This window comes from Crinia signifera, chromosome 2 (assembly GCF_055691185.1).
Source record: "Crinia signifera chromosome 2, ASM5569118v1, whole genome shotgun sequence".
NCBI classification, from domain to species: Eukaryota; Metazoa; Chordata; class Amphibia; order Anura; family Myobatrachidae; genus Crinia; species Crinia signifera.
This window is the reverse complement of record NC_139218.1, coordinates 233,085,788-233,099,646: the sequence shown is the minus strand read 5'-3', so window position 1 is coordinate 233,099,646 and position 13,859 is coordinate 233,085,788. Positions and strand designations below refer to the sequence as shown.

The 13,859-nt window shown below is 45.5% G+C and overlaps 1 protein-coding gene across 1 annotated transcript in view; it reads right to left on the bottom strand.

Annotated features, from left to right (window-relative positions):
* The window catches only part of LOC146060618 (E3 SUMO-protein ligase RanBP2-like), a 71,492-nt gene that overhangs the window by 10,578 nt on the left and 47,055 nt on the right, over positions 1-13,859 (bottom strand). Inside the window, exons 21-22 of the mRNA XM_083174017.1 lie at positions 9,843-10,013; positions 8,765-8,848 (exon numbers count right to left, since the gene is read on the bottom strand). Coding sequence (XP_083030143.1) covers positions 8,765-8,848; positions 9,843-10,013 — 255 coding nt within the window. The remainder of the gene's footprint in view (positions 1-8,764; positions 8,849-9,842; positions 10,014-13,859) is intronic.

The following is a 13,859-nucleotide window of genomic DNA, read 5'->3' as shown; positions in this document are numbered from 1 at the left end:
TCGGCTTTAAAAGTCTCTTTTTGAAAGCAACTTCCCATCTGGCACTGCTCACTTAACAGAAATCCTGTACTCTGAGAATACACTTGTTATTTATACCGTACAGTATATGGTAGAATTTAGACTGAAACTTTAGATCAGGCATGTCCAACGTTGGCCCTCCAGATGTTTTGAAACTACACATCCCAGCATGCCTTGCAATAGTTTTAGCATTCTCTATTAGCAAAACTGTGGCAAAGCATGCTAGGATGTGTAGTTTCAAAACATCTGGAGGGCCAACGTTGGACATGCCTGCTTTAGATTATACTTCTGGGCTTGCATTACGTTCCTAAAAGATAGTTTAGTGACTCCCTTTACGAAGTACATAAAAGAATCATTTTACTAAAAAGAAGCCCCATTTGTCAACCATCATAAAAAATACTAGTAAATAGACTAATATACTGGGTCAACTCCGTGTGCCTCATGCTCTGTCCTGCCCATAACAGCCGTCTGTCTCCTTCCAGTCCCTGAATGGCTCTCCTAGGCCTGTCTTGCTTACCTAGCACTGCAAGCTGCTGAGGAGCACGCATTGGCTCCCACTTCCAATGCCTTTTGGCTGCAGGATAGACCATAGAACCATTATATAGATACATGCCTAGCCATGAGAGGGCAAAAAATCCCACTGATCCCCAAGAGTTAAAACCAAAGCAAATTCTACAATAAACAAGTGGCAAACATCGCACCTTTCCTAGAAAACAAGGATGATACATGTTCACTTACTGCACACAGAAACAAAGGGGTACAGTTACTAAAGCTTCTAAAAATAAAGTGATGTTGAATATAGCAACCAATCAGATTATTTCTATCCTTTTCTAGGATGCAATAGAGAAATGATAGACAGAATTGTATAGGATGCAATGGGCAACATCAACTCTTCATTTTAGAAGCTTCAGTAAATTTACCCCATAAAACTGGAGAGCAGCTAAGAGCCCCTTGGTTAGTTTGCCCCTAATTTACCTTTTGAAAACCTATCCCTATTTGTTCCTTAATTCTTTGTGAGGATATGGTATATTCAAGTGTGTTTAAAATCTTTACTGTTTAACCTCTACCACCTCAAATGAGAGACAATTCCACCCATCCACTATCCTTTCTGTAAAGTAATTTTTCCTCCCGTTTCATTTGAACATACCTCCTCCCAGTTTCATCATGTGTCTATATTCTAATACTACTTTTTTTTTTTTTTCATCAATAAATTTTTATTGGTACAAAGGGTTATATGGGGTACAAAAAGAAGGAGTACTTAGGGGGTAAGGGTAAAAAAGGGGGGGGGAAGGGGCTGGACAACAAACACGATTGAAGTCACCACAGCAGATACAGTATAACATAGCATAACATGAAACATAACATGTCGCTACCCAGAGCGAACCAAATAGAGAAGCAACGGGAATGTCTAGAGGCACATGGCAGCGATAAGAGTTTGGGCACAGGGCTCAAACCACATACTTCAAGCACTTCTACCAAATAAGACAGTATGGGGCAGAGGTGGGGACGGCAACTACTTAGATCATGTTCCTAAGGAGGGGGAGAATCAGGTTGTTCGTTCAAGCTGAACTGCGGCAATTGTGCAGGAGATGCAGAGGGGAGGAGTCCAGCTCCGTCGCCCCCCCGTCATGTATCTGCGCCAAAGGGACCATCGGGAATGAGGAGAGGAAGGTTTTAGCGACTGGGGAAGGAAGCTGGTCTCCAAATGGAAGTGGTGGTTCGTTTTTAGGATAACCTGAAGGAAGGGAGGGGGGGGAGGGTTGCTTCCATTGCTGGGCTACGTTTGCCCGTGCAGCAATGAGAATGTGTCCGAGGACATATGTTTTCCCTGGCGGGATTTCCTGGTTGTACACCTGGAGTAGGGCAATAGCTGGTTCAGGGAGGAGAGTAATTTGGAGTACTGTAGAGATTAATTTGAAGACCTCTTCCCAGTATTCCCGGAGTTTGGGGCAGGACCAGAAGGTGTGGTATATGTTAGCTACACTCCCACATTGTCGCCAGCATTGGTTAGAGCAAGATGGCCAGAAAGTGTGGAGGCGGTCAGGTGTCAAGTAGGGCCGGTTAATGAGTTTGATATGCATCTCTATGTGATTAAGGCAGCGGGACATTGTGTAGGAGGACAAGAAGATCCGTTGCCATTGGAGGGGTGAAAACTGGACGCCCAGGTCTGTCTCGCACTTCTTATGAGCAGAGGTTTTGATAAACTCACGGGGGGTTTTTAGGGTTCTGTACCAGAAGGAGATGTCCCCTGTGGAGTGCGTCAGGGAAGGACGGGAAAGGACTGCTTGTGAATGTGCATCCGATGGGGGGTAGTTGTGGAAGTGGGTTTTCCACCAGTGGGCTAATTGTAAATAGTGGTAGTTTTCTGAAGCGGGAAGCAGGAAGATTTCCTGCAGGGAAGGGAATGGGAGTAATGAGTGGGCGTCCAAGGCGTCACCCAGAGAGAGAGGAAATTCCACAGGCTTTCCATACACTTAGGTTAAGATTCGATATTAGTTTTGCCACTGTAGTAATGGGTAGGGTGGGAATGAGGGCTGTCGGGGCTCTGAGAGTAGTAAGCAGTTGGTCCCATGCATGGAGGGTGGCAGTCGTAGATGGGAGTAGGTTTGGGAGGGGGGTCTAACATGTTTTGGGATCTTAAATAAATCAGATAGCGGGACCGAGGGGCAATGGGTTTGTTCAATGTTCACCCATGCTCTGGGGGCAACGCGTTCGGTGTAGTGCCTAATTGGCGCTAGCAGACATGCTGCTTGGTATTGGAATAGGTCGGGGAGATCTAGGCCCCCAAAGGCTCTTGGGATCGACATTTTGGAACGAGCCATTGCTGGAGGTTTGGTCGACCAAACGTATTTCGTTAGTATGGAGGTGGCAAGTTGCAGAGACCTTTTGGGGAAAGCATAGGGGATGGTGCGGAATAGGTACATTAGTTTCGGGAGAAGGGACATTTTAAACGCCGCCATTCGACCCATCCATGAAATTTAAAATGATAGCCAGGACTTAGAAAGGGAGGTGAGGAGGGGGGTCAGGTTAACCTCAAAAACAGAAGTCATGTTTGGGGGTATGTGTATGCCTAGGTATTTTATGGAGTTTTCTTGCCAATTGTAGTTATAGATAGATTTCAGGAGAGGCAAGGAGCTTGCTAGGTTAATCGGGAGGGCATCAGTCTTGGTTGTATTAAGTTTGTAATAGGAGGCTGCACTATAGGCTGCAAGCGTGGCATGTATAAGTGGTAGGGTCCTAACGGGGTCGGACACAAAGAGTAGAACGTCATCAGCAAAGAGGCTAAGTTTATGACTAGTGGGGCCTGTGTTGAGACCAGGTAAGTTGGGGTTGGTGCGGATAGACATAGCCAGTGGTTCTATGGAGAGGACGAAAATAAGAGGGGAGAGGGGGCAGCCCTGCCGCGTGCCGTTGGAGATCTGGAAAGGATTGGATAGAAAGCCGTTGCTGAACACCTGTGCCGTCGGGGAGCTGTACAGTGACATGATCGACGTCAGGGTTCGGTCCTTAAAACCAAATCTAGACAATACCTCCCACATATATTGCCAGTTTAATCTGTCGAATGCTTTTTCAGCATCTAATGATAGGAGGAGGAGGCCCTGTTCCGCAGAGAGGGAGTCAACCAGGTTAAACACTCGTCTGGTATTGTCCGAGGCCTGTCGCCCCGGGACGAACCTGTCTGGTCCGGGTGTACCAGCAACGGCAGGAATTGATTAATCCGGGTTGCCATTAGTTTGGCATATAGTTTAATCTCGCTATTCAATAGGGCAATGGGGCGGTAGTTTTGGCAGAAGGCGGGGTTTTTGCCTGGTTTCGGGATGGTTACTATGCGGGCCTCTTAATAGTTCCGTGGGGGCATGCCCCATGGAGGACATTTCGTTGAACAGTTCAGTTAAGTACGGTGATAGGAGGTCGCTGAAGGTGATGTAAAAGTCTGTGATGAACCCATCTGGACCTGGGGCCTTGTTACGAGGGAGTGATTTAATGGCTGTCTGGATTTCTACTATAGACCAGGGGGCATTAAGGGAGTCCGACTGTTCTGGAGAAAGAGAGGGGAAGTGTAAACCATCTAGAAAGGACGAAATACTGTCACCAGAGGGCTGTAATGTGGAGGGGTCTGAGGAGAGATTATAGAGCTTCGAGTAGTAGTCCGCAAATTGTTTTGCAATATCTTTAGGGTTGCTAAATTTGATTTTGTTGGGGGAGATTATACATTTAATTCTGTTCCTGGCTTGTTGGGCACGAAGTTTCCGGGCTAGCAGTTTACCTGATCTGTTGCCAGAGAGATAAAATTTGTGCCTTAACCTATTCAGGGCAGACTGAGTCCGGGAGAGGAGTAGTTTTTGAAGTTGACTGCGTACTGAAGCCAGCTCCTTTTTTAAGGTGCTAGATGGGGACGTCTTGTTTTGGTTTTCTAAAGCAGCCAGTTTTCTTTCTAACGTTTTTTGGGTCATTATGGTCCTGCGCTTCAGGTTGGCATCGGCCTGAATGGCAGCTCCTCTAGTGACTGCCTTAAATGCGCACCAATGGTTAGTAACGGAGGTGTCGGATGGCGAGTTGTTGGCCATGTAAGAGTTTATTGCCTTTAGGATGAAGTCCTTGGCCAAAGGGTCCGTTAATAGGTGTGGGAACAAGCGCCATGGTCTGGGAGGTAATTTGGACGGGTGGAAATTCCACTGCCACATAACGGGGGCATGGTCGGACCACGTGATTGGGAGGATGTCGACCCCTGAGGTATGTTGTAGAGACCATTTATCGCATAGGGTAAAGTCGATTCTAGAGTAGGAGTTGTGCACCGGGGAATAGAAGGTGTATTCTCGACTGGACGGGTAAGTTGTTCTCCAGGTGTCATAGGTCAAATTCTAGAAGGAGGTTTCGTAGGGCTGTTGATTGATTGGCGCTGGGGGATTGGCGGCTAGAAGGGCGCCGGGATTTGTCCAGTAAAGGGTCTAGAGCTAAGTTAAAGTCGCCTAATAATATCAAGGAGCCTTTCGATGTTCTCTGAACGAGGGATAAGAGTTTATGGAGGAAGGATACTTGGTTTGTGTTGGGAGCGTATACGGAGACGATAGTCGTCAGTCTGTCGTCTAGGAGGCCAGTTAATATCAGATATCTGCCGTTTTTATCGGCTGTCTGGGAGTGGAGGGCAAAGGGGGTGTGCTGGTTAAATAGGATCGCTACTCCATTCCGCTTAAAGGGGCCATTAGCGTAGTAGGTTGTGGGGTAATGCGAGTCCCTGAAAATGGGAGGGTTAGGGGAAGCAAAGTGCGTTTCCTGGAGGGCGATTATGTCCGCCTTTTGTTTACGGAAGTAAGAGAGGGCCAGTCTTCTTTTATTCGGAGAGTTCAGCCCTTTAACATTTAATGAAAGAAAATTAGGCATGGCAGGCGGTTATGGGATCGCAAAGGAAAGCCTGAGTATAACTATGTCGGGTACAGTGGTTCCGGTAGGGGGGCAGTGAGAATTGTTGGTGTCCAGAGGGAAGGGGAGGGGAACGGAAGGACAGAGGGGGAAGGAGGGAGGGGAGAGAATGAATTTAGGAAGAAGGTAAAGGGAAAGAAAAAAACAAAAGGGTCCAGCAAATGGGACCCGCATGACTACTGCAAGGGAAAGGAAGGGGAGTTTTTGTGCAGTAGTATATGGAGGTTCGGGGGTGGTGGCCTGGTTCCTAGGGGACAAAGGAAGAAGGAGGCCGCCACTCTTAAATTCAACTAAGCTAATATAAGATAAGGCATATCTAGTAATCTAGCAAATTACATACAAAACATTAGAAGCAATATTAACACTATACATAACATATCTGAGTAGGTAAATTCAGCTATAGAAAGGGAATCACAGCATATGTAAACGGGAACTACCCAACATAAGTAACAGTAAATATCATTGGTATCGGTAGTCCAAGTGACTAAGGCCCTACTACTCAAGATAGACAATAACGTTGATACTTATCGCCAAGTCCTCATCCCAGCGGGGAGGGGAGCATGGGGCATATCGGTGCAGTCAACTGCGCAAAAAGTGGGGGTATCCGCGCCGGCCCACGGTCTTTCAAGTGTCGGACCATTCTTGACGTAGGGTCTGCGGGCGTTTCGGCTCATGGGGACTTGTGATGGAGATATCCCATTCCTGCAGGAGTTTAATCCCTGCGTCGAGGGAGGATATGTTGTAAATGAGGTCTTCATGGTATACGATCAGCTTCACCGGGAACCCCCAGCGGTACCGGATGTCGTGGGATCTTAGTGCCGTGGTGATAGGGGAGAATGCTCTCCTGCTAGCCAGGGTTGCAGGGGAGAAGTCCTGGAATAGCTGGAGGCCACCCAGGGTGTCAGTATTTTTTGATTCTCGGGCAGCTTTCAAGATCTGTTCCTTGACCGTGAAGAAGTGGACTCGGAGGAGGGTGTCCTTGGGCAAATCAGCTGAAATTGTTTTGGGTCTCGGGAGGCGGTGAATGCGGTCAATCAACAGATCCTTGGGGTCTGTGGAGGGCAGGAGTTTGCGGAACAGGGCGGTGGCATAGCCCTCGAGTTCAGAGTTGGCCACTGAATCTGGGATGCCCCTGATCTTGACGTTATTACGTCTTGACCTGTCCTCAAGATCGGCAAGTTTGGATTTGAATTGGGTAATTTCCAATTGCTGCCGGTCGTATGAGGATATAAGGTCATTATGGGACGTGACTAACTCCTCCATCTTTCGCTCTAAATGATCCGTTCTGTCGCCAATCGCTACCAGCTCCGTTTTAACCTCTTGTATGGCAAGTTTTAGATCCTTGGCTATCTCCGCCTGGAATGCAGAGAAAACCTGGCAGAGGGATTTTACTGTCACAGGTTCGTCTGAGTCAGCGTCTATCCCCACTATTCCAGAGGGGGGGCTTAGCTCACCAAATGCTCCCAGAGGAGTTGGCATGTGTTTTGGGGAGCTCGTGTGAGCGATTGGGACTTGAGATGTTCTCCTGGAAGACATAGATATCTTGGCAGGGACAGAATCTTTAACTTTCTTTGGGGGCATGATGGGGTATGGGCACTTATGTAATGCTGAGGTAGAAAAGGAGAGTGGTACTGAGGGGGTTAATGCGGCAGATCACTTAATCATGTGAGGGGCTAGTGGGGGGTCTTCACAGAGTGGCAGCCATGGGGGCAGAGTGCTCACATTTAGGTGACTGGAGGGAGCTCAGTTGTAGGGATCTGTGCCTTTAAATATGAGAGGCACTAGGAGGAACCCCTGTGTCCAGGGCCTGCAGGTCAGTCCAGTGGCCCAGCCAGCAGGTCTCCTGAGACCTAAGGGATGGTGTGAAGCTGGGTCACTGAGGAGGGGGCTTCCGGTGCTGAGGGCCGGGTCAGGAGGCTTATGAGGGCGCCTCAAGGGTTACACCTGCAGCAGGCCTGGGCCTAGCTGCCTATAGACGGCGATGGCAGCTGGAGTTGGAGGGGCCTACAGCAGGCCGGGACCTCCGAGGTCGATGGGGCGGGAGTGATGCACGTACCCCACAGGGGGTTACTCACAGACCGGGCGCTGGAGTGACTCTCCGTGTCACCGGGAGTCAGTGCCGGCGGGCGCAGGAGGGGATGACGTCAGCCGCTGCAGCTCCGTGAGCGGGCTCCGGCTTCGGCGGTGGGAGCGGCTGTATACTCTCCGTCCAGCCCGGAAGATGCTTCCGGAGGGGGGCACAGTCCTGTACAGCGCTGGTCAGCTGTCTTCTCGTGCTTCGCGGGGCACGCCGCCGTCTCCGTCCTCCAAATCCAGGTCCCGGCTCCAACCACCGGACCAGGCCGCAACCCGCAGAAGCGCTGAAAAGCGCTTCTCGGCTCCGCGGCCGGGGACCAGGCAAGTCGGGTGCTCAGGGGGACTGGGAAAAGGCTGCAGGGCAGGAATAGGTAGGGTCTGAAGGGATAGAAAGGGAAATCTGGCCGCTGAAAGCAGGAGCTCCTGTAAGGTGCGACTGTCCCGCTTGCGTGCCAGGCCACGCCCCCCTAATACTACTTTTAAGGTTTCCCCTTCTTTACCTTGTTAAAGACATTGATATATTTGAGCCTTTTTATCAAACCCCCTTTCTCTTCTCCCAATATATATATTAGGATATTTTAGTCTTTCCTGGTAAGGTTTGTGATGTAGGACATATACCATATTAGTTGCCCTTCTTTGTACCGTCTATAACATATTTCTATCCTCCTGGAGATATTGTCTCCAGAACTGGACACAGTATTCTTTATGAGGTAGTACCAATGACCTATACAGTGACATTATTACTTACTTCTTAATGCTGTGGATTCCCTCTCTGTATGCAACCAGGCATCTAACTTCCCTTCCTCAATGCTTTGTTATATTGCTTTCTTGCCTTTAAGTCACCTGAAATAGTGACTCCTAGATTCCATTCCTCCTTAGCAGTTTCCATTACAATGCCAATAATACTATATTTAGCTGTTGGTTTATGAGACCAAATTGCTTGACTGCTTTTTTTGGAGGGAATTAAACACTAGTGCAGTGTTGCATACTTCCCAACAGACCCTCTCCAGGAGGGACAGAATGCTCTATTCCTGGGACTTTCCTCTTAAATAATAATTACCATCAATTGTGGTGAAATACCTTACTTATCAATTAACCTGTTTAAAACAGGTGATGGCAAAATCATAAAATTAAGAAAGCAACCCAGAAACAGAGCATTGCGTGCCTCCTGGAATGGGTCATGTTGGGAGGTTTGGTGGCTTGCGATGTAATTTTTCTGAACAAGTTTAGAACTTAGAGCCATGTGTACCTGATGTAGTGGCTTGATTTTTTCCTTTATTTTCTTGGTAAAGTTTTCCATTTAACTTCTTGACTGCCGACTCAAAGTCCTCATCTATTTAAAAGAAGGTATATACACTTTAATATAAATGCAAAGTACCAATTTGTTACACCGTACATACAACAGATTTCAATGTTGAAGATTAGGCATGTTACAATATTATCCTTTATTTTATTTTTTTATAAAGGTGGCATTTATGGTAATGTTTCATATAAGACGGTCGGTACTTATGTAATATCTGGGCTCCCGTTTTTCTTATGAGACCGCGTCCCCTTGCGGGGCTCGCTGCGCTCGCCTAGCTTCGGGCACGGTGCCTCGCTGCGCTCGCCACACTATAGAAAATCAACTCCATGCGTAGTTGGATAGTAGGGGTATGAAAAAATGGGGTGCATGTAACATGGGAGCCCAGATAATACATAAGTACCAGACGGTCTTCTTGAAGCCATTTGTGGGATTGCCCTTTCAGGACAGCACTCCTTTCCAAGACCAGCCAAAAGGAGTTCAAAAGAATATAGGTTGCCATGGCTAGAAGTAAAATTTAGTTTGTTTGTTAATATACAAAAATGCCATAAAAAAATAAAAAAAATTGCATAGTCAGACTAAAGCTGTATACACACTGTGTGTACCCAGCATAGGCAAGTGCACACACTTGGCGGTGCCAGCCGCATCGGGGTGAGGATATCACTGAGGACATGTGGGAAAGAACTTCGCCAGCGACATAGCGACTACACAATAGACTATATGCATGAAAAGGTTATGACTTTTTTTATTATGTATATGGTTTAGTATTTTGTTCAGTGTGTACGGACCTATAGAATACCTAAAGCTAAATTATGTGAAGTAATCTTCTGAAGGGCTACAAACCAAATAAAAAAACAAGTGAAAAAATGTGCTATTATGCTTGAGAAGTAGCATGAAAACAATTTCTATAAAGGACTGTTGGGAGTATTATTTATAAAAGAAAGTTTTAAGTAATATTGCTTTTAAAATCTGGAACTTTGTTAAATCTGAAGTGGGCAAGTCAACAGTGAGTTAAAGTAGTAATTACCATCAATGTCATTCTCATCACTGACATAGCCAGGCGTGTTCTTGTAGCAGAAGAAAGTTGGTGGGAGAAGCAGCTCTTCTGCCATTACTCTCTGCTCTGCCGTTGGAGTCAGCTCATACACAATGACCACATCAGAAGAGTCGTCAGCTTGCAGACTACTACTGCTCTTGGCTGGAAAATGGCAAAAACAAAACAGTAGATAACGCTAGAAAAGACCTTATGTAGACCAAGAAATGCCATCAACATTTAGTAGAAGGAAGCATAAAGGTTAAACACAGCAGGTAGTATGGTGTTATAGAGAAGAACTACAATTGGCAAGGTAACAGATTAGTCTAAATGTTACGCTAGGTCGGGGATGCTAATGGCTGGAAACCTATGATTGAAATGTGTTGCCTGAAAAGGTTAAATCAGAAAAAAAAATGAAGTTAAAAATATAAAAATCTTAAGCAAATTCGTACAAAAGCTCTATGGACAATATACTGCTTTAACCATCAAAAAATTAACCCTTTCCCGACCGGGCGTTTTTTGTTAACTTTTCTTTTTTTTTTTCTCCTCGCGTTCAAATAAGCGTAACTTTTTTAATTTTCCGGCTATATAGACACGAGGGCTTTTTTTTTGCGGGACAAGTTGTACTTTTTAATGGTACCATTTACTATACCGTATAATATTCTGGGGAATCAGGAAATAATTCAATGTGGGGTAAAAAGGAAAAAAAACGCAATTCCACAATTTTGCGCTGGTTAAGTTTTTTTTGGAGTTCATAGTTCGTTTAAAAATGATGGGTTATCTTTATTCTATGGGTCGTTACGATTCCGGTGATACCAAACTTATATAGTTTTCGTTACGTTTTACCACTAAAAAAAATAGAAAATTTTACGGTTTTTCTAATTTGCGTCGCGTCGCCATTTTCTGCGGCTTATAACTTTTTTATTTTTCCACCTACGGACCTGGGTGAGGGCTCATTTTTTGCGGGCTGAAGTGTACTTTTTAATTAATATGTGCGACTTTCTGATCTCTTTTATTTACATTTTTTTGGCTAGGCGATGCGACCAAAAAACGTAGTTTTGGCGTTGGGAATTTTTTTCCGTTTACGCCTTTAACCGTGCGGATAACTAATGTTATATTTTAATAGATCGGACTTTTAGGAACGCGGCGATACCAAATATGTTTATTTTTTTTATTTTTTATTTTTATTTGTGAAATGGGGAAAGGGGGGTGATTTGAACTTTTAATATTTTTTTATTTTTTTTTTACTTTTACTACAAGGCCCCCTAGTGTACTTGACCACTAGGGGGCGCGATCGCCTGTACTAGGTTCAGCCATAGAGCTCTATGGCTGAACATAGTGATTTTCAGCACTTCCTATTACATCCTGCCTCAGGCAGGATGTAATAGGAATGCTGACATGGCCAGCACAGGGGTCTACATTAGACCCCTGGCTGCCATGGCAACCGATCGGCACCCTCCGATCTCGCCGCGGGGGGCCCCGATCGGCGCCGGAGGGGGGCGCCCCCCCTCCGATCAGCTATTTAAGCACTGCGGGCGCTTTGCCCGCGGTGCTTAAAGGGTTAAACGGCCATGATCGGCGAACTCGCCGCTCGTGGCCGTGAGAGCAGGTACCTGGCTGTAATATACAGCCATTACCTGCTCTCTTTCAAGCCAGCTAACTACATGTACGTCATATGTCGGGAAGGGGTTAAGATCTGAAGCATTATATAGAAATCTAGATCAACAAGCCGTTCCCACAGAGGTGTTCTATCTCTGCAACCTAGAGATCCACGTTCACTTTGCCATTGCACACTCTTTATATGTAGAATCTGATCTGAGAAGACTATGCTTTGTGTTTTGGGGTAACTATAGGAACACTATGCAAAACATGCAACTTTTAGGGAGAAATGCGATAAATAGGTTACAACGGTTTTCAAAACAATGACTAATGTACTTGTATGGTTTACAACAAAAATATAGCAAAATAGTGGTCATGTTTTTGTGTAAAACTCGAAAAACATATCAAATCTTGGTCCTGATCTACCAACGTTGTTACCAGAGTAATCAAAAGTGTTCTACAGAAAGCAGATATTTTCTGTGCCATTCACTTTAAAATCTAAAGGCCCCCATCCACTAGTGCCTTTTCATAAGATTCCGAGGCATCAGGCCAATGAATCGGATGAAAAGGCACCATATCGCTTGTGTTTAACCGCCATTCCGATCAAGGTCCCGTTCCAATAGGATCAGAACTGGAAATAGTCACTGCTTCACCAAAGATCCGTTGGATCCCACAGTGAGCAATGGAATCGCATGCAGAAGTACTGCAAAAGGACCCGGGCGGCTCGGCTGCGACATCTCCCCTCAGAAGTCGCAGTAGTGGATGGGTGCCAAAGAATTTTCTGACTATTTTTAGACTCTTCTCCAAAGAGGGTATAATCCCCGTTCATCTAAAAGACACAATAGTAGCAGATATAAGCAAACCTAGGAGAGAGATAAAGGTGAGAGGGAAAGGGTCAACCAGATTCTGACAGTTTTCAAGCAGTCTGTAAAAGGACAGCAAGGTTAGGTACACACCAGGACGATGTCTCAGCCAACCCAAGGGCCGATTGAACAGTATATTCCAAGCCTAAAACACTGCACAACGACTGTGCAACATACAGCTCGCCCATCACATTCACATGCATGCAATTGTCAGCAGGGTTGGCCCATGTGACATGCAGTACATTAGATGGAATGATCTCAAAATCGCATATGCACACTGAATGATATGGGATGACCTACTGTTTCAATTCGCATTGGAACAATATATTGTCCAATATATGGCCTATTGGGATTCTTAGCCATAGATGAATGGTTAGCATGTTCTCATGAAGCTTTGATAAATCTCCCTGAAAATACCAATCCAATCAGCATCTGGCTGCCATGCTACAGGATGTGTTTGAAAAATGAGTTAGGAAGGTATTGTTCTCCAAACTTTCATACATCCTCTCCCTCCTATCGTCATTTACGAACAATAATTGGAAGCTAGAAATAAACTGCTAAAGTGTTATGGGCCATACACAAGGGGCGATTACAGCCCTATTTCTAAGCGAGCTGTCTAGATCGTTTAGAAATGAAACACTGATAGTTGTGTGTATGGTCCCTGGCGATTCAGTCCCATACAAAGCTACCGTCTGACTAGATTTGTACTGCGTGCAGTATATAAATGTAGTCATTGCCTGTGTTCTCTCAATTGAGAACATGGTCCGTGACAAATTGCTCAGCACACAGCGCTGAGCGATCTGTGCTTAACTAGATCGCTCCACACACTACTGCTATACCCCTGTTTGTAAGGGATATTAGTCAGGACACATCTAAAAGCTGGCCACATTTATAAAAGAAAAGTGGGGTTTTTTATGTTTCGTGCTGAATTTCAGGATAACATACAGCATAGTAAATGTGATCAGATACCAACAAGATTTAATTTACATAGATACAACTGTGGCAGTATCCCAATCTCTGTGTTAGTGGTGCACCCATAGTTGGTGAAGCATTATCAATTATTATAAGAGCGAAGACAGACTCTTTGCTGGGGCACTCATTTCATTCACGATCACTAATTTAAAAGAAAGAAAAAACAACTCAAAGTTGCCATCTTGCAGCTTTTCATACGGGACGACAATTTCAGGGACTAATCAGCTTACAGTACATGCACCTATAGACATTAAAATCCGGTACTTAAATTGAACAGCTTTATGGTTAATGTTGAGGACCTCTAACGCAAGAAAGATGTCGTCATTTGCAAAACAAAAGGTGCTTGTTTCCTAGCACGGCGCCCGTCGGGGTCAATCGCATACCTTAAGTTAAGGTACTCTGTATTCTGTCAATTACCGGGCTTTATTGCCGGCAATAAGAACATTGCGTTGATCGCGTCCATCGCATGCCATTATAATGGCATACGATGCGATCAACGCGATTTTAAATAGGGAACAATGGGAAATGGGCCCAATTTCTCATTGTATATGCACCCTCATGTGTTAAAAGTATGTCA